The sequence below is a fragment of the Carassius auratus genome, chromosome 4, assembly GCF_003368295.1.
Source record: "Carassius auratus strain Wakin chromosome 4, ASM336829v1, whole genome shotgun sequence".
NCBI lineage: Eukaryota > Metazoa > Chordata > Actinopteri > Cypriniformes > Cyprinidae > Carassius > Carassius auratus.
The window spans coordinates 19622755-19644581 of NC_039246.1; the positions used below are offsets into that span (position 1 = coordinate 19622755).

A 21827-nucleotide genomic window follows, 5' to 3' on the forward strand; every position below is an offset into this window, starting at 1 on the left:
CATTTCAAATTCTAAAATTACAACTGTACAAGGATAACTTAATTTTTACAAACAAAAGTCAGGGGCTCCTTAAAGCTACAGTACTCCTTTAAAGACACAGCCCCAACTTCTTCCATTGTCAAGAAAAACAGGTAGTCCCGCCCAAACTCACTGTTGGTTGAGACATTTGACATGTCAGAGTAATGTTCAGGAAGTCAACCAATAAATGGTTTACTTATAGCTGTCTCTGCACATTAAACTGAGATACAAGAAAATAGTTTAACATCAAAATCAGTAGCAGAATTAGTGAAGAATCAATATTTGCGTAAGAATCAGTTCCACAGGCATCAACTCACCCTCCTGAGGGATGATCCTGAGTGTGACGCTGAGTCCGGCGTCCTTGATCAGTTTGACGATGTCGGCATGCGGCATGTTGACGATAGACTGATTGTTGACGGCCAATATGCGATCTCCAACCTTGAGCTTCCCACAGTGGTCTGCTGGACTTCCTTCAATGATGCGGCCGATCTTATGAGGCACGGCTAACAACACACACACACACACAAATACTTTTTACGTAATACATCGAGAGAGCTCTCTATCTGCACTCTGTCCTTCCTGATAGTGGATCTCTTTTTATATACGAGCGTGGGCGTTGCATTAGAACATTGTAACTAGCCTCTTCAGCCCTCAAACAGAAGTGCATCCATTATTAATACACCAGTTTAAAAGGACATACTGCATTTTTAAAGTCACTATGACCCTTTGGAGCAGCCAACCTGAGTGAGCTATAGCAGTAAAGGAATGTCCCAGATTGAAAATAAGTTGAAGTATGTGAAGTGTACAAAAATAATAATTCCTTACCCGCAGCAGCCGCGGTTTCAGGCCTGTTCAGGGAGCTGATAATAACGAACCCGAACCCTTCGCTTTCCTTGCGCTGGATGGTGACATCACTAGGCTGCAGATTCTGATTGGCTACATTGTCTGGAGGGGAGGAGCCTGTGGTGGATGGGGCGGAGTTGTTACAGAACATTCTGGAGTTGAAGTCACTCCTGGGGGAACTGTGCTGGGTCGATCCAGGGCTGCGGCCGTTCTCTGGACAGGGTTCACCTGAAGATAACAGAGCGAGAAAGAAAATTACTCTGAAATAAAAGGAACACGGCCATATGGGTGATAAACGATTGTCCAGAGTAGATAAGACTGAGAGGATGAGTCAGACAGAAGGAAGGATGAGGAAGGTAGAGCTTGAGAGAGCACAAAATCTGAGCCTCAGCTACACCAAGAATTAAGAGACAGAGTGGACGAGAGAGGGAGAGAGAGAGAAACACATGATAAGCAGCATAGGTACAGTACAGTATATACAGATCCTGCTTCATTACCTCAATCACCTTTATTAACATTTTCATGTAACAAGAATATATACTTTGCAAAAATCTATAATTGCTGTAACTGTCAGGAAATAACAAGCTTTAACCTTTAAAGGTTGTTTCTTCAACTTCAGGGAGATTCTTGGCTCAAGGGTTTATTACTATTAAAAAAAAAAAAGTCAATTTTTTTTTCTCTTTTGATATACCAACGTCATATTAAAACCACACTGGAAACGTTGTATCATACTACCATCATTTTTTTAGACTGCCAAGTAAATAACAGTGTCAAGGTCCAGAAAAGTATGAAAGATATCGTCAGAATAGTCCATCTGCCATCAGTGTTTCAACCGTAACAATTCTCCATATCACTGTATGCTGCATATATGCTCTTATGTATCAGCCGTGCCCCAAGAATGTGCTGTTTCTATGTATACTTAGCTTTGATTTGAAAGAAAACAGTGCATCATTGTGGCACGGCTGATACTGAAGAGCATACGGTGATATGGAGAGAGACAGAGGAGACTGTTGACAAAGGAATTGTTGAATAAAGTTTTTTTTTTGTTTTCTTCGCTTACAACAAGTATTCTTGTCGCTTCATAACGTTATGGTTGAAACACTTATGGCAGATGGACTATTCTGACGCTGTATTTCATACCTTTCTTGACCTTGACAGTTTAATTTACTTGGCAGTTAATGGGACAGTCTCAAGCCTCCAGGTTTTCATCCAAAACATCTTAAATTGTATTCAGAAGAAGAAAACTGTTAGTGATTAATGACAAAATTTTCATTTTGGGGCAGAGTATCCCTTTAAACTATATATATATATATATATATATATATATATATATATATATATATATATAATATATATATATATATATATATATATATATATATATATATATATATATATATATATATGTATATATATATATATTATTACATTTAGAACTATGACAAGCTAAAAAAAAAGCTGAAATAAACATTTACTATTTCAGTATTTATTGTATGACAACGAAAATACAAATGTTCTTCTGTTGGGACATTTCAACCACAACAAACAAATATGACCCTAATAAAGTTATCCAATATCACATATTTGTTCAGACTGAACAAATAAATAGTCGAATGTGTTTTGCTATCTTGCTTGCATGGTGTTAAAGCTCCCCCCGACTTTTAATATTATGATTGCATGTCATTTCCAGTCAAGCTGTAACATTTGTAGTATTATGCAGAAAACTGTTTATATTTAAGTATTTGTTCAACTGTGTTTTTTTTTTTTTTGGATACATATAATGTAGCCTTAATAAAATTAGCCTTAGCAAGACAAAGAAGTTGGCCACATTCCACTCAAAATATTTAAAATATAATTTCCACCATAAATTGCTAATAAAAACAATAGATATGACACTGTATTTAAAAAAAAAAACACGTTCACTGTTGGACAATATCTATTTCCATCCAAAGATTCAAATTTAACTAACGTGCGAATCTGAAATACTGCATAAAACAGTTGCGAATAAAGCTCCGGTCAATCCAACGAGTCAAAAAAACATGATCACCACTTCCTGACTAACTGGCATTAAGTAGCACCAAGAAAAGTAGGAGAAGCCACTTAATATTATAATTTTCACACATAATAAATTAGTTGCACCTTGTGCAATGAGATTGGTCACATGACTTTTTTGATCCACATGGTTGAATTTATTCGTTAAAAGTGATTCCATCATAGTTTATTGCGCATTTTTTCTTATTGAACAAAAAGTTTATCCAACTCAATAGTGCACATTAGATTTTTATGCACATTTTTAGAATGTATGCGCATCTTGACATTTCCTTCCAGCATTTATTTGTGTGGTATTCCAAAATGGGCATAAAAATGGGTGGATGGAAACATTTCTCACCTGTGGTCTGAATTCTCCTTCGTACAGTGAGTTTAACCTGTCCAGTCCGGGCCGCCCCATGCATGAGGTCAATGACGTAACGGTGGGGTTTTCCAGTCACAGGGATCCCATCGACTGACATCAGCTCATCTCCTGGTCGGAGACGCCCGTCTTTATCAGCTGGGCTCTTCTCGATGATTGCACCAATCAGGATCTGTACATGCATAGCACTGTAACTACAGACTCTCTTTAAGATGCATACAGAAACTAAAGTGGATGAACAGATGCGTTATGATAGCAAATGGCAGTGAGCTCTGGTTTAAGAAGCATGTGGTTATTCCTAGAGTACGAGCCTTCTCCTGAGCCTCCAGACTCACAGGCTGCCCTGGTTCCTCTCCGCCCAGGATCCTGAAGCCGAAACCGGACTTCTGCCTGTGCAGGTGCACCTCCACCTCCTGGAAATCTGATACTGTCAATGAAAGCACACATTTATCTCACAATTTAGTCATTTCTCCAGAATAATCTCATCCTTCAAGTGTAATTTAGTGTTCTGGATGACATTTAGGACCCCCATTTCTGTTCATCGAGTACTTATAATTTGTAAAATCATTCATTTTATGTTCTTGGACCTCATTGAGAGGTTCATTATTAAAGCAGTGAGAATGATAAGTGGCAAAAGCCAGTAAAAAAAATAAAACTATTATCTCCATTATTTCTCTCAATCTTTTTTTTTTTTTTTTTTTTTTTTTTTACATGTCACAATAGCTGTATTTAAACAAATTATATCTTAATATTTTTTATTATACAAAATTATATATACTTAGATTTTAGAGATTTTATTGGACTTTTATTTGATGTACCTATGGATGTTTTTAGTATGCAAATCATAAGGCAGTTTATTTTTAGTAGAGCTAGTTTAAATGAAAAAATGTCCTTAAAACTCAGTGTAAATTAATTAATTCATTAATTATTTTTTTAAATAAATTGCATATGATTTATTAAAAATACATATTTTTGATAATAATAATGCTGAAAAAGAAGTCATTCTGCGGAAGACCAAACTTTATACCAAATATATATACAAAAAAAGTGTATAGAGGTCATGAAAACTGGATATAAAAAAATGCTTTTCAAACTTTCAGACTTTACTTTATGCAGAACTCCTTCTGTCAGATGGTTTCTGTTTTGGGTGTAGATATATTTACTCACCGGAAGGGTCAGCTGGGAGAGCTGCTCGAGGAAGCCCTGGCTCTAAGAAAGGGAGAGATACAAGGACAGCCCATAAATCACTGCTTATATAAACACACACACCTGGAAATATACGAACTACAATATATACATCACCTGTCTCGCTAATATAATGCCCAACAGCTACAAAGCACTGAAGATATATGTGAATACACAGTGCCCACAAAAAATGCACTGAAAGCACACTTCATCATGATATTATTGATAACAAAATTATTTGAATTTCAGAATTCTTACTGACTTTTAATACAACTGCTTTTTTTCAGTGGATGCATGAAGTCAGTTCTCTATAATTGTACGATATCTTAGAACTCTAGTTCATCTCCTGGCTCAGAGCAGACAGGCACTGCATTTCTTCCCGAAAACCTACACGGCCATGTATTATGCTGCATGTATATTGCATTTGAACTAGGTCCAAGCTTGAGCCTGATTCTGATTCAGAAAGGGAGCCTGATCTTCAACTGCATCATTCTTGCAACTTCATCTGCATCTCTTCTGAGCTGGTCAATATTTGCAACCACTATTTTCATGATATTTAACCAATATAATGTATACAGTATTCTGTATATTGTGATGATTTGCATGCTTTTCATTTAACTGCAGCAGCAGGTTGGTTTTGTGCCCTCTGCTTGTGGCATGACATAAGTTCAATAGCGTTAAGATGTTAAGCTCTCTAATTTAAACCTCAGTTGCATTAGAGTTTTATTCATTTGATTCAGATGAGCTCTTTTGAAATTAATCAGTTCAGAATTAAATGATTCGTGTTCAAGCAAGTCTCCGAGAGACATTTGGCATGGTTTGAAATGTTTCAATACAACTTATGTAGTTCAATGTTGCTGTTTGTTAATCCACTGTATATAAAATGGTTAAATCATTTTCTTTGCATTCAAAAAGAAAAGCATGGAAAGCATTCTTTAAATAGATTAATGACTAATAGTTCATATTACTGGAAATGTAGAATATAAAACCATTTCAGAGCAAAGACAAATACTGATAGATTTTTTTTTTTAGCCTTTTTACTATATATATATATATATAATATTGTTCAAAGGAGTGTTGATTTTCTTTGTTTGCAGTGATGAAACATGTGGTAATAAAACTTTATCATGTCATATATTTTCATAATTAGCAATGATTTTAGAAAAATAAAACACATTTACATGATGATACTGAAATAAAAATAGCCTTAAATTGCAGGTGACCAAATATTTGCAAAAAAATGTAAATAAAATAAAAGATTACATCATTCAAACACATATAAAAGATCACCTAAAATATGCATTAAAATAGACCGAATGTGTGTCCTTGTTGCTAAAACCTAAGCTCCTGAAATACTTGAATATATGCATTAATCAGATTTTAAAAGTTTTTATTCTCCAACTTGTCAGAATGGCAAATTTTGACAGCATCTTTGCAACATCAAATGCATATGCAAACAGCTATAAAACATTAACAGAGTTGCGACTGAACATACTCAAACACGCCTGACACCCTCAGATTCAAAACATCTTACTCAAAATAAGATGCGGCTCACAGAAAAATATACAAAATGTTATCAACCATCAAGAAGCGAGCATACTTACCTTAAAGAGAAACTAGACTGTTTGGACAACATATATTAAATCACCAGGGTATCTACAATAGAGTGTCCGTGCAATATAATAATAATAAAAACGCAAAAACCTCTATGTCTATGGAGGATCACTGCACCTCAGATGAGATAATCATCAACACTAACCAACATCTCCACTGCCAACCTGTCATTGCCAGGTGTGAATACTAATGAGAAACTATATACAAAACTAAAGAGGATGTATAGACTAGGTAGCATTAATGAGGAAGAGCACACTTGCTGATTTAAAACAGTAGAAAAAAAGTTTATGCAAATACACAGTGAAGCAAAGATGTGACCAATATTGGGAGAACAGACAGAAGATGAATAGAAACTGTCTCAATTTAATCACTGTCAATCAGTTTAAAGCACCTTTAGAAATGCAACATTAACTCTATTGACATTTCAGACTTTTTTTGTTCAATATGCAGTAGATTCCAGGTCCAGTGATAAGTATATTCACATTTGTCTGAATAAATGCATTTCAAACTATTTGCTGAATTAAACATACGCTTCTACTTAAAATGCAATGAATATGGGACCTTGAAATAGTTCAGAAAGCCTGTATGTGTGGTAAAGTCTCGAAATTTAAGAAATTACCTGCATTAATAATGCAAAGTGTTATATAACGTCAAAGTCACTAAGACCACTAAAGTTTTCCCGGACCCCAGAGCAGCTCCACAGATTTCATTGTGTCACAATTCCAAACTGACAAGAAACAACAACCTCGGAACACTTAGCATGGAGGATAACATTGTTACAACAACAAAACAGTGTTTTTTGAGTCTCAGAGAGCTGACGTGAACTGAAATGGTCACTCGAGACCATGCTCAAGTCAATAACATACCAGTATAAGTCATTTTTGGTCCAAGCGGAAAGATGTAGATTTATTGAATTTTGGTAACAGACTTTCAACTACAGCTCTGACAGGATTAATATTAGCAATAACATCTGGCACAACTCAATTCAATTCAACTTCCATTTCTAAAGCCGATATCTGATGCTATGATTCTTCTATTGTAATGTGCAGTGGAAAATTCGGCCAATGAGATTTCACTGTGGGCGGGGCAACTTAACATAATGCTGCAGAATTACAAATCAAGTAGCATTTCGTGTCACTCATTTAAATCTCACAAACACCTTCCAAAGTAAAGATAGCTTTTATTGTGATCCGTTTTAGCACGCCGTGCCTCATCAGGACACACTGCTACATATCTTTTGTCATGTACTGCAGGGAATTTGTTTGTTGTTCGGTGTGTATATGTGCAAATTTTTGGAGTGGAAAAATACAGCAGGTAAACAGCACAGATCAGAAGTAGGCATTCATGCTAGCTTTAGCTGCTAGCAAGAGGTTACTTACGCCTATTCTCACAGATAGCCCTGGACTTCTCATAGAGGTCATAGGGGTCAGGTTTGGTCAGGTCAAACTCTGGACCTGAAGGCCAGTGCAGATATGGAGCGCTGTGAGGGAGAGCATGGAGAGATAGACTGGCTGTGGGACTGCTGTGAGGATCCCAATGTCCCAAGACCTGCAAATACACCAGCATTCAGTAAAGCGGCCAATCATCGGCCAGCACTGCGTTTATTTAATATGCTGAACCGAGTAAGCAAACAGCGCTCTTCCAGGCAACTTCCGCCTTGGAATTTCGCTGGCCGTGGGATAGGATGGTGTTTTAACAATGAACTCGCTTTTGCGGTAATTAGTTTTTAAATGAAGCGTACACACACACACACAATACATGGCACGTTAGTTCTAGCTCAGCAAAATAAGGCGCATCAAGGGCTCATGAAGGACGCTTGATGCGTTTCTCTATTGCTGACGATACTGAATGTAATCTTTGTGTTTTTTCATGCTAATGCAGCTGTGGGCAAAACGTTCCCAAATTGCTTCACTACACCAGGCTCTAGCACGACACCCAAAATTAGGTTATGCAAATAGAATGTGCAAAGAACAGCAAGCAGGCATAGTCCACTTTTTCTAATATTAAGGCAAGATTCGACTGTTTGCTTTGAACCCAAGATTGTTTTCTTCATCCTCTACCTCTGCTAGTCGCTTTGTGCTTTTATACTTTTGTACTAGTTCCAATTCCTCTGAATGCTTTCATTAACGATTCTTTTAGTAGCTTTATAGAATATATATTTGAAAAAATAAAGGTGTTTTATGGTTTTATTTAGACTGGAGAGAAACTGAAAGGAAAGCTTGTCATTCAATTCTTTAAATTGCATCAGTAATTTATTCAGATTCATACTCCAATTCATCTTCTTGTCGGGTCCTAGCCAGTTCAATTCTAACTTATGAACCGACAACGAGGTGATTAAATTCTACACAACGCTGGACAACAAATGGATTGGGGTTCGTGCCAATAGCTTTAGCGCGAAAGCAAATGCCAAACAAAAGGCATAATTGAAGAAGAGGTGGAAAAATCTACAAAGAAAGAAAGTAGATGCCAGGATGAGAAAGATGCCAAGGCTTATTAAAGGAGGTCAGTGTTAATCTGGAGGAGCTGGAGAGGATGAAGGCAAATGCCTCTGGGCTGCTGTGTGCGGCTGGGAAAAAAACAGATTATAACGTGTCACTGCCAAGTAAACTCATGCACACGCTCACATTAGCTCATAGATGATGTTATTGCTGCCAGAGCAAAGTGCTGTGACGTACATACTCTTGCAAACAGGTTTTTGCTTATAGCAATCAAAGAAGTTCATGCTAGAGGTCTGCTAAAGGACTAACCATTTTGGGTGGGTTTAAGTCAGTATTTTTATACATAACTTCAGGTTTGCAATGGGCTCAGGTTTGTGATGAATAAAAAATACAGTTTTGTTATAAATGTTTTATGTGTTCACTTAACTTGTTATATCTTTGAGTCAGAGTCTGTGAAAATGGGAGCATAAGAGTTTACGTGCTCAGAGATGAAATAAAAAGGGATTCATATCTGGTTTAGATTTCTGACAGATGTGATTTGGTCTCAAAACCAATCTTTAGAACAGACTCTCTGTAGTTTATATATACTGAGCTATTCAAAGAGCTTTTTTTTAACTAATTTAACCCATGAAAAATTTTGTTTATATAAATTAATGTATTTGAGTTCATTTTTTTTTAAAATAAAGCCAGATCATTTCGATTTTACCATTTTTCTATAACAAGTAAGCAAAAAAATCAGGTTATTTGGACACAGATCTGCATAAGAATGTGGTTTATATGGATTTGTAAAGATCAGATATCCAATACCAGTCAAACTAAATGGATATGAGTTGTATGCACAATAATGAGACTTTGCATGTCTGAACAGGTTTCAAATTTCAGTTTAATCACCGTGCAGTACTCTAGCTTAACCTTGATTCTTTTGAGTCTAGAGATTAAGTTGAGAAATACATTTTGGTACAGAAAAGATGTTATTTTGGGTGATATATCAGATATTTATAATACATTTCATTTTATTTTATTAAGAAGAAACTAATATTGTGACCATTTTAATTCACTGGGCAAGTTTCAGCAGAAGCTGAACAGTTAGCATGTGGTGATTCATAATTTCTATCGATTTAATGATTTAGTGCTCTGACCACATAACAGTGACATTGAGTAAAGGCTAATATTCTTTGCACATGGATAATTGCAGAAAAAGATGGACCACTTTAACATTTTCCAGTCATGAAACTCTTTCTAGCTGTGGAGATTTTCTTAAAGCAAATGATATCTAATTAAACCCCAGCGTAAGAGAGAGAGAGAGATGATAAAATCCAAGCAGCTGTACTGTACTGGGGTAATGAGACTTTCACTCTGTCCCAGTTCTGTTCCCTATAGAGATAGATACAAGGATATGTGTTGAAGAATGACAGTACAGTGGCCTGCAGCTCGAGGCAGTGCGACTGACTCTCTGTAGAGTGAAGAAAAATCAGTCGATTTATGACCAGTCAAGCCTTTGCTATATGGAAAGAGACAGGACAGAGATCTCAAACCAAAAATAAATAAATGCATGGGTTGGCATGTACTGATGCACTGTGTACATGTGTGTGTGTCTATATCTATGTATATATATATATATATATATATATATATATATATATATATATATATATATATATATATATATATATATACATACATACAAGCAGATATATGTGACCCTGTACCACAAAACCAGTCTTAAGTGTCATTTTTTAAAATCCGAATAAATAAGCTGTTAGGATAGGACAATATTTGGTCGAGATACAACTATTTGAAAATCTAGAATCTGAGTGTGCAACAAAAATCAAAATGTTGAGAAAATCATCTTTAAATTTGTCCAATAAAGTCCTTAGCAATGGATATTACAACCGTATTTTCTGGACTATAAGACGCACTTCTTTCGTAGTTTTTCGCTCCTGTAGTCTACACTGACCAGCATAGAGCACCCTCTCGCGGCTGTAGATGGTTTTGTTTTCTCTGGGTTCTTGGTTCCAAATAAATGCGACTTATATTCCAGTGCAACTTATATATGTTTTTTTCTTGCCATGACGTATTTTTGTACTGATACGACTTATACTTAGGTGCGACTTATAGACCGAAAAATACGGTGATCAAAAATAACGTTTTGATATATTTACAGTAGGAAATTTACTAAATATCTTCATGGAACATGATCTTTTATCCAAAGTGACTTAAAATGCATTCAGGCTAACAATTTTTACCTAACATGTGTTCCCTGTGAATCGAACCCACAACTTTGAGTTGCTAACACAATGCTCTACCACTTAAATATTTATGTAGCGAGTTACAATTTTACATTTCTTGACAACCTGAACATAACTACTGTTCACAAAAATGGATATGTTTAACATAAAAATATAATTTTCTCTATAAAATCATTGAATTTAATTGCATATATAAATGCGATAATATACCTTATCATATACATTTACATTTACCATCCTGTGTGTAAATATGCATTACACATGGGACAGTTCAGAGTCTGAGGAAGACTTTTTTGAAGATTTAGTCAAGCAGACAAGACAGCTGGCAATATTGGATCAGAATCAAAGGACACTGCAGAGACAGACTGCTGAGGGTGAAGGTTTTGCGTGCCACATTACACAGTGCACTGGTTAGTGGGAAAACATAGTGAAGGTGCAGTGATTTGTTCTCAGCTGTACTAAGTGTTTACTTCAACTAGGTCCCCATAGCGTTCAACAAATGAATTTCCATAATCTTTCCAGTTGTAAAAAAAAAAAAAAAAAAAAAAAAAAGATTTTAAAAGAACAACTTATGCTTTAAACTAGAAAATATTATTTGCTCTACTAAAATTGGTTGATTTATTTTCAAATATGATAAATGTAGCTGCCGCTAGTGTTGTAGTGGTATATCTGTAAAGCAAATTAGTCATTCTTCTTGTCCATTAAAAGACACACAAGCAGTAGCTTAGTACAATGCAGTTCGTGGTAATATGTTATAACAATACAAAAAAGCCATTTATTATGCGTTGAAGCCCAACAGTGATGGTTAATAATAGATATGCTATATAATATATAATAAGACCTAATCACTCAATACTGAGAGTACACAGTTGATGTTAGTTTATTAATTAAATTCAGAGGGCTGGAATACGGTACGTTTTACCTGTTTAGAGGTCTTCCAAGGTGAAAAGTGACCTGCAATGGAGAACAAAACCTTTAGCATGCTGGATCTTTAGTATTAGATTTGAAGTGGGAATTTTAAGCAAATCAAAACAGAAATGTATTTTGGAAACTACACAGCTGTTCATTCTTGAGGTACATTCTGAGCCAATTTCATTTATTTTAGCTAGTATTTATTATTATTATTATATTTAAATGGAGTCTGAAAGGCATTTCAGAGGTCACTTGCATTTTGTAATATTCTAGCTTAATACAAATTGTTACTTTTTGAGAGAAAGAGGGAAGTAACAACTTTTATCCAAAGAAGTTAAAACTGGCCTATTTGATTGATGACCGAGAAATAGTGCAGATTAATTATGTAATATCTAAACGCCTTTTATTTAAGACCGTCTCATTGTATATTGGTTTCAGTAAAAAAAAAAAAAAAAAACATAATTTGCTGAAATTGATGTGGTGCTGTGTTAAGCATCTGAATAATCCTAAGTATTGTTAAACAACAAGTAATCTTTAAAGTGCTTCAAATAACTGTAACTGGATTAGTGTGCAATTATAAATTGAACAGTGTTTAAAATCCGAAGATACAATTCAAACAGCAGCTATTCAAATATCTACTCAGTTCAGAACATTTGCTCCTCTCTTTTAAGGACAAGTGGTTATTATTTGAATATTTCATGCATCTGTTGAGAGAAAGAGAGATTTGAATGTAAAATATACAAGTTTGACCCTGTGGACCGTGTTTGTTGATCCTCTTTGATGACAAAAAATACAAATCTCCCGTTGCATTCAATGAAAGGACGCCCAAATCCAGTGACAGAAAGATGCTTAAAATGCACCGAGCAGCAACTTCACATCACATCAAATGCTCATTTCCCCCCCGGAGGGAAAACATTGGTTGAGATGAGGCGAAAGACCATGAGGCTTCTGAACTCTAATCATAACAAACAGGAAGTAGTTGCAGTGTAGAGCACCTCTTCTGTTATCAAGAGCTAAACAATACTCGCCGACATCAAACGGCAAATTCATGCATATTTTCTCTCTAAACTCCTCCTAAATCGGCCTTGAAATGCAGCAAACAAACACACGCATAAACCGTCCAGCATCTTGCATTCAGCTTCTCCCTCACTGTCTTTCATGTCTTCCCGCTGATGACCTTCAGGAATGAACAAGGCGATGCAAATGACCTGTTTGGAATTAGTGAGAGGGAGACAAAGTGCACAAACATACTAGAGCTGCACAGTTAATCCAATAAAGAATTAAGAATATACGGCTGCTGTGAAATTGATTCATCTTTAAAAAAAATGCATTTTTAATAAAAATTATTTCATTTTAATAATGGTGAGTTATGGGAGTTATATGGCTTTGTATTGGTCTCCCTGTTCTTCGAGATTGGCCATTAAAAGCCATCTTAGACCATCACCATATAAAAGCAATTACAGAAATATTTATTGTGCACATGAATGCGGCGTAATTTATAAAAATTCAGAACTCTGCATACAGACTGTCAGCGGGCTTGTGATGAAGCAGTCATGTGAAACATTTTCACTATATAGGGTTCCAGAGTTGCTATATTGAGATGAAAAAGCTACTGATGTTATTATAAACTAATATTTTTCTTTAAGGCTCTAGGTTGATTGTGATTAAAATGATTTTGCAATTATGTTAAACTGACCTTTTAGTCACTATAACGTCTGATGTATAAAATATCAGGAAAATAATTCAGAAATAGTCCTCCGCTCTATTTGGATGTGTAGCCGACATGCTCCTTCACATAAAATAAGTCTTTTAAATGTACACTAAATTGTAATCGAAGTTAATAATTCAATGTGATCTCAAGAGTATTTGCGTACGTATGATGTGCACTTTACTTATGTTTGCCTAGACACTAAAACATACATTATTCACATAATCTAAAATGTATATGAATAACTTCGCAGACATACATTTTTAAGAACCCTCTCTATGAATAATCTATGAATATTTAATTAATGGAATTAATTGGTTGATTCTATTTATGATCATTTGGATTTATGTATTTTTATTTAAAACACAAACATTTGATTCTGACTTCTGAAAAATTACATTTATTTTGAACAAGAATAACTTGAAACTTTAAAATGAATGACATTTTTCATTACTTATCATTTAGCAGTTTCATTTAACACATCTTCTGTATATGCCATGACTAAAAAGAAATAAAAAAAATACCACAAATGCACCATAAAATGACTTACAGTATCTATCCATATGATCTATTTTATTTTTGCAATGTTATCCAAATCTTCCGAATCTGTTTGATTGTCCATTATTCAATCGTCATCATTTCCATCCTTAGTAACAAGAGGTTTAGAGGTAGCAGAAAAAATAATGACTCAAAAACATCGTAACAATTTGTTGAAAAGTGGTCTTGTTTAGTTTCAGGATTAAACTTAAGGAATCTAAACTATAAATAAATTCATCATATGAAGGATTTGTGGATTACATATATTTTCATTTTTGTTATTGCCAGTGTGTCCACATTGCACACATATATGGAAGCATGTTTACGCCACTGAATACAAAGTAAAAGAGGGATAAATAGTCCCAATTCTGACTTTTTTCCTCCCTCAAATTTGTGATATATAAACTCACAATTGCGATTTCTAAAGTCCAGTTCTGAGGAGAAAAAAAGATAGATATTTTCTCAAAATTGCGAGTTTATCTCTCACATTTATGTCTTCACTCGCAATAGAGAGTTTATAGAACATAATTCTGACTTAATTTCTCAGAATTGAGTGAGTTTATATCAAGTAAATCTAAGAAAAAAAAGTCAGAATTGTGAGATAAAAAAGTCAACGTTTTTTTTTTATTCAGTCAGTGGTGGAAACAGCCTTCCATACACATCAGCATACCCAAACATACAAAAAAAAAAAAAAAATTTGTACATGTAATTGTTTCGTACAAGTACCTACATACTGTATAAACAATAAGACCAGGCTGGAAACTGGTGTTTATAATGTGAAGGTGACCTTTTTGAGTTTCTGATGTATAAAACAGAAATAGTCCTCAGCTTTTAGGATGTGTAGGTAACATAAAGAATCTGACATGTAGTTGCCTCATACAAATAAGTATTTTAATGCACACTAAATTCTAATCAAAATTAATAAATCACACTCTACTTCTTTTACAACACAAGCATAATGGCAACCGGCTGATTAAAAAAGAGAAGTGCAGCGACCGGGCATGAGTCATCAAATAAGGAGCAGAGAGTCCAACAGGCCACAACTGGGCTGTTTCAGTGAGCAAGGCTGAGCAAGAAATCAGTGACACTAGCTGAGAGGGAGGAAAAGTGGCTTGATTGCGCTTCATTTGTATGGATAGAGAAATGAATGGAAGAGTGCTCTGAAGAGCACAGATACAAGTCATATCGAGCCTCATCAAATGGATGAAAATCAAACGGTCTTCAAATGCAAAACATATTTCGCAAAAAAAGAAAATATTTGCTCAAAGTAGTGCTTTGCTAAAAAAACAGGAGCTCTTGGTGCACGGTGGTCGATAGCTATAAAATCACAATAAACGAACACAGCAACCAGAAAGGGTCAGTGGATATCAATGCTCAAATTTCGATTCCTAATGCACAGTAGTTCACATCACAAGTCTTAATCTGCTCATAAATGCAGTTGGTAAATATCTCGCCCAATTTGAACCTGAGCTGACAAACATGATGCATATTAAGCAGATTAGGCTAACAACATTCATCAAATGCCGTGAATTTGTATGATGCAGGTGAGACTAGGAGAAAACGTAATCCAGACAGGCTTCTATCAGTAAATGTGTCCCAGAGTACATCCTGCCATCTGGCAATTATGAAAGAGCTGCCTACTTCTGCCAAATTTGCTATTCACTAATTGGTGATCACATGACTGGAGGATGATAAGAGTCTGGAAGATCAATCCATCCATCTATTGATTTATAAATATATATATTATTGATTTTCTTGTACTATTGTCATTTTGTCATCTCTTTCTATCCTTCCAGCCTCTCATATGTGGCCTCTACTGCATGCTGATTAAAACAAGCTGTGGACAGTCAGGACAAATAATGTCCACTTTGCCACAAATCAGCGGCTTGCTTACCATCTAGTGCTCTCTTTATGACTGAGGTGCATTTCATTAACTAAACACGATTTAAGCAGCACCGAGATCAGATGGGGGGCATTAATCTTCATTTATCCATAATATACACACAGACCCAGCAGGCAACAGTCTCACTGCTGAGTACATCGAGGTATGACGCTGCCAGTAGAATATGTTCAATATGTACCGAATGGCATGTACTGATTGTTGCATATATTCAACAGCAATGCTGGATATTGAATAACATATATTTAGATGTAAAACAACTGAAATATAAAATATAAGTATACATACTATTAATATATAAATGTGGTGAATATGGGTCCTTTAGAGGCCTAATTCAGCCTTTAACCTATGTGAACGACCCGGCTGATGAGATATGACCTCTCAGATTACATTACACAGCTTTTTTGGTGGACTGATGTAAATATGGTATGAACATTTACCCTTACTGAGAAGCTAGTAACTGTTTTTGACATATTACTGTTATTTCAGTTGTCTTGTGTATGTGTTTGTGGGTGTGTTTGTGTGTGTGCGTGCATTCACATCCATTGTCAATTCCCCATGAGCTGCTTTTGAAATTTTGAAGCATGTGTCTGGTAAGCTAATGGTCCCATGCCTATATCTGAGTTAATGGGTATAAATAAGCTAATGAGAATATCAGTAGAGCCGGAGCTAATTAGCTCTTTGATGAGACACTGAGAGGCGTTTGTTTTTCTCAACCAGCTAAGAGTCATCTGCTTTTGTTACACACACACACACACACTTTAGGACGGACGGACAGAGCTCTTATTAAAGAGGATAACTGATAAGCTGGATTGATCACACCAAATGAGATATTAATGCAAGCTTTGGAAAGTCATTTAAACAGTGCCCTCACATACACGCACAGCAAGCTAGACAGAACATTTCCTCTAAACACTAGCTACAGTACAACCAAAATAGCAGATGCTTAAACTGGTGGCCATGACAACAGTGAGACAGGAAGCACAAGACCGAATGATATCCACCACATTGTGTATCCGTTTAAATTACTCAAATATATAAATGTTGTCTAAGGGTACCAAAAATCCTGACAATAATTTAGAGCTTAAGTGAATAGTTTTTTCTTTCTTTCAACTTTTAAATCATTTCTTCTATCCCAGCTTAATAAGCAGAGCTTTTTGAATGTTGATTTCTGAGCATCCTGACTAGCAAAACCAATGGGAACCTAGGAGAAACCAGTCTGAGACAATATAGTAGCAGTAGGGCAGAAACTAAACACTTCAGCTTTAAAACCTAGTCGCCATTAGCAAAAGACACTAAAACCTTTTATTAATTAATTAATTAAAAGTGAAGATAAGCTGTGTTTTAAAATTTTTGCCTCTAAATAAAAGTATGATATTATGATGTTTTCTAAAAGTATTATGAAAAACAACAAAAATGAAAGGGGATGATATATACAATTGTTGGGAACAGATTTTGGCTTTATTTCACAGTATGTTTACTTACAAGTACTTACACTGTAGCAACCTAAGAACGTTCTGGTTACATAAGGTGACTACATGGGGTAGGGTTAGGATTTTTGTAGAATTCTGTGTTTTCAGATTCCACATGTGCCTGATTATCACAAGGAAAGCCACAAAACTTCAATTTTACAGAGTCTTCAATTAATTTGGCATCTATAATTTCAGAGATGAAGTAATCATGTTCTTCTAGAAGACTTTATCTTGCTTCTGGGCATCATAACCAATATTCTGTTGAGCTGTGTTTCATACCGAAGCTGTCATAGTGACGTTCCAAGGGATATTTCAGTGCAACAATTATCTAATAACAATAAGATCTTCACTAAATAAGCCAATCATGGGAACGGCAGATGGCGCTCTGGAAAAGTGTTTGGTAATCAATGGATTCTGGTTAGAGACGCTGATCCTGCAGCAGCTTTTCAAAGACAGATCCAACGGATAACCATTCCAGGGGAACGTGCCAAAATGCACTTAAATCAGCAGCCAAGGGCATTTTCACAAGTGAAGAGTGCTAGACATGTGGGGCAGTGAAATTATTGCGGAGACAAAGAGATCTGGCAGTAAAACCCCATCACCATCTGGACATTATGAATGAGACATTTATAAACAATCAACCCAGTGTTACACCATGGACAAGTCTTGAGATTTAGCTTTAGACTCCCACACCAGAGGTAGAAGGAAAGCAAAGATGACAATCGATCAGCTGGGGTACAGAAAAAGGGTGTAATAAAACGAGAGACAGAGAGGGTGAACCAAACTGTTCACAAGAGACTCTCACATTTGCACTAGTGTAATTAGAAAGGATGGCCAGTGTCCAGTGGTGAGACAGAGGGGCCAAATTGCGGCACATTAAGAAGTGGCACATCATTTCACTGGAGCACTGACAGTTTTATTAGGGCATATAATAGGCTGTCTAAATGCTCCTGGACTGTTCCACTGATTGGATTCGTAGAAAAGCCTTTTAGCATTGGCATTAGACATCTCTCTGTGTGAGTGAGCTACACCTCATGTCACTGACTGGATCAGATATAAAACCAAGAAAGCCTGATTGTTAATTTGTAAACTGCATGTATATCTTGGTATAGCTCATTTCACACATGGTATAACAGTTTAGCCAAGTAGGACATTAGCATTCATCCATCCAGAGTGTTTTCCTGACTATAGCCGAGACGCTGGGACAGGCTCCAGCATCCCTGCGACCCCACATAAGACATGTGATCTAGAGAATGAATGGATAGATGAACATGTTTTTCAAATTCTTCACATCCATTGTGTGCTTCGTGATTCATTCACTGAACCTGAACCGGACCTCAGCACCAAAATTCTAAATCAAACGCCTATTTCTAGCCTTATCCCAAACTCATTAGTCCAACGACCTCATCTAACCTGGATCATAACTCAGCATCAACTCCTACTCCAAACTGCAACCTAAATGATCCTATTACTGAACCTTGACCCAAACAACTAAATTCAAAATCCAACCCCTATTTTCTAACCCTTACCTAAAACTCATTGCTTCTCCTCCTCTCAGTTCCAACTTCTATCCCAAACCCCAACCTAAAACCACCATGGACTCCCTGACCCTTTCACTGAACCCAGCCTCTAAATACTAAATCTATTTCTAACCCTGAACCCAAACACTTTACTATCATCCCTTCCTTCGTCTAACCTAGATCCGAGTCCTATCCTAGAACTCCAAACTCCAAACCCCAAACCAAATCCATCATGAACTTTCTGCACCTTTTACTAATCCTAACCACAAACCCTAAAATCCAGACCTAACCCCTATTTTCTAACCATAATTCAAAAGCCCAAACTACCACCCCATCATCTAACATGGATCTTCACCCTCAGCAACCTTAAAATCCCGACCCAAAACCTCTGATTTTATCTTAACAAATGTATCAAGTAAACTGAAAACAACAAACTGTAAATTTGCGACCTAATCATGAACTAGAGTTCAGTCTTAGATCAGTTTGTCAATTAATAATTTAGAATGAATGGGATATAAAGCCATTCACTGAAAAGATCTTTACTCACAAACTCGGATTTTATGATGTCTAGTGAATACTAACATAAAAAAAGTTGTATGGCTTCAGAAGTCTTGGCATATACTGCATCAAAATGACTAAAGAAAGGAAGAGGTGCAGATAAATACAGATGGGAGCAGCATTGAATAAAACTGACCCTGCGACTTGGCTTGACAGAAACTGTTGGTTTGTGCAAATCATCTTCTGTCCTCCTTATGTCATTCACGGCATGTTTGAACAGAAGGATGTTAAACTCGAGTGGTAGCGGGATGCTACAGGCTGTTTAGTGTTTCAGGGCTCACTGTGCAGTCTGTCTGAATATAACAGGGATAAGAATGGGACAGATTGCTGACGGGACACAAGGCCAAATTCATATTCAAGTGACCATAATGACCTTCAAGCACGTTGCCTCTGTTGGTAGCACAGAAATGTGTCTACCCACATGGACATGAAACAAAACATGCGCCCTGGTTGTGGGTCAGTGGCCTTGCAAACACCCATGGCCATTTAACAGGACTTCGTTTCATTACACTTCACTTTGGTGAGGCACAAATCATACCACATCAACATCAGAGGCATGAAAAACAGATCATCCCTGACTACATTCTTTTTATTTCTTAGTTTTTTTGGTAATTTGTTATATAATGCAAATACATTTACACGTTTTTAAATGTTAATGAAGTGTCCCCATACCTTTTGGATTCAGTATAATAAGCCCAATACTAGAAATGCTCCTAACATAATTATGCATGTGTGCGCTTTGGAGTGCAATTGTGACACACACTGTATGTGAAGCGCATAGAGGCTGTAATCCACCATACTGATCACTGGGGCTTAACGAGGATTTAATGTCTCTCTCGTTAACCTTTGTCCTGCACTGACACAGAGAAGAGACATACTTCACATAAGCTCTCAAAATACTTCTCTAGATCTTTCTCTTCTTCACCTTATCTTTTCCAATTCCTTGCGATTACCCCTAAGGGATGAATTATACCATTATATTGAAAATCGAACTCGTTTTATTTCTCCAGTTCTAATTAAAAGAAACAGACAGTCTAAACCTTCAAGTTGCAAAATACAGCGTCTCATTCTCATTACTGTAACATGAAAATAATGTTTAAATATGATGGTATCATTTGCTGCATTTCCTTTAATTAATGATAATAACAGATTAATACATGTTTAAAAAAATGCATGCATTTCGGACAGTGTAATATCATTTAACTGCTTTGATGATTAAGGTCTCTATACTTTCCCTCTCTGTCCTGAATCTTTAATCTATATGTTCTCTCACTTTCCTTCTCCCTTTCTCTCTGGGTTATATCAGACACTCTGATTGCTACGGGTCATAAATCACACTGGCTCAAGCTGCTTTTAAAAAAGGCTTATATGTTCTCAGTCAAGGTGTCAGTTAGAGCTAAAGCCATTGAAGGGCTTTTCTTGTATTCAATACTAAAATGTTTCGAATGAGCTGCTTTTCTCCCGTATAGACAGGTGCACGTGGATCGGCTTTTACCGCCTTTTCATTTCCTATGAATGACTCACAATTAATCTAGGCCTAAAACCCCAGGCCTGAAAAAACTACTGAGTGCTTCCAGCAGCAATTAGAGATCAAATTATATGCTTTCTGGGCTCTGACATGCTGGACAGGCTGTATGCATGCATCCGATTCTTGAGCACAGACAAAACAGGCTATACTAAAAAATGATGTGTCATAGAATTAAATTGATTGATTTCAGCATCCATTTTCTTACATTTTCTCACAAATGTCTTTTTTTTTTCACCCGTCAACACATATTGCTGTGAGATATTACATTAATATTTCAAATACTTAATGAATACAGACGAATCTAGAATTCACTTCAGTGAATAAATACATGAATACCACCGAATGGTTTTGAGCACATTTTCAGCTTAGCTGAAAGAAACAAAAAGAAAGTTATATCTAAAATGATAAAAAGAAACTATAAAACCCATCAGCAACTGTATGACCTTGTTTATTTCAAAATAAATATCAAAAAAAGACTTTAGGGTGACGGGTGACTTTGATACTGCCGGATTTAATAAAAATAATCATATATGTCAGTCTCACAAAAGTAGGGACAATTTCTAAAAATAATCTTATGTCAGGACACACAGTAATGTTTATTATACAAAAAATACTACAGCATATACTGTAGAATTGAGTTATGATCTGAGTTGACTTTAGGGGAAGTGAATACATTTTTTTTAAATTAAATTATATTATTAAAATAAAATAAATGAACAAATAAAAGAACATTCTAGTAATCATGTGAATTGTCAAAATATCACTATTTTCAAAACTAATAGCAGATAAATTAGTCTTGTCCAAGGTCTCAAGAATCAGTGATGTGTTGAAAATGACTGTAGAGCTGGCTTTTTTATTGAATACCTGAAGAAATCTGAATAAAGTCGACTGCTTGATTAATTGGGGAGAATCTAAAATCAGTCTCAGGTGAGAAA

General features: G+C 35.9%; 1 protein-coding gene across 11 annotated transcripts in view; it reads right to left on the reverse strand.

Annotated features, from left to right (window-relative positions):
- Positions 1-21827, reverse strand: part of LOC113061885 (membrane-associated guanylate kinase, WW and PDZ domain-containing protein 2-like) — a 190268-nt gene that overhangs the window by 15269 nt on the left and 153172 nt on the right. For 8 of the 11 annotated variants that reach the window (XM_026231399.1, XM_026231392.1, XM_026231413.1 and 5 more), the window contains 7 exons: positions 11680-11711; positions 7450-7618; positions 4439-4480; positions 3583-3698; positions 3251-3443; positions 844-1089; positions 336-521 (listed from right to left, as the gene is read on the reverse strand). In XM_026231399.1, the coding sequence (XP_026087184.1) occupies positions 336-521; positions 844-1089; positions 3251-3443; positions 3583-3698; positions 4439-4480; positions 7450-7618; positions 11680-11711 (984 nt within the window). The remainder of the gene's footprint in view (positions 1-335; positions 522-843; positions 1090-3250; positions 3444-3582; positions 3699-4438; positions 4481-7449; positions 7619-11679; positions 11712-21827) is intronic. The other 3 variants (XM_026231406.1, XM_026231442.1, XM_026231422.1) reach the window with 2 other exon arrangements.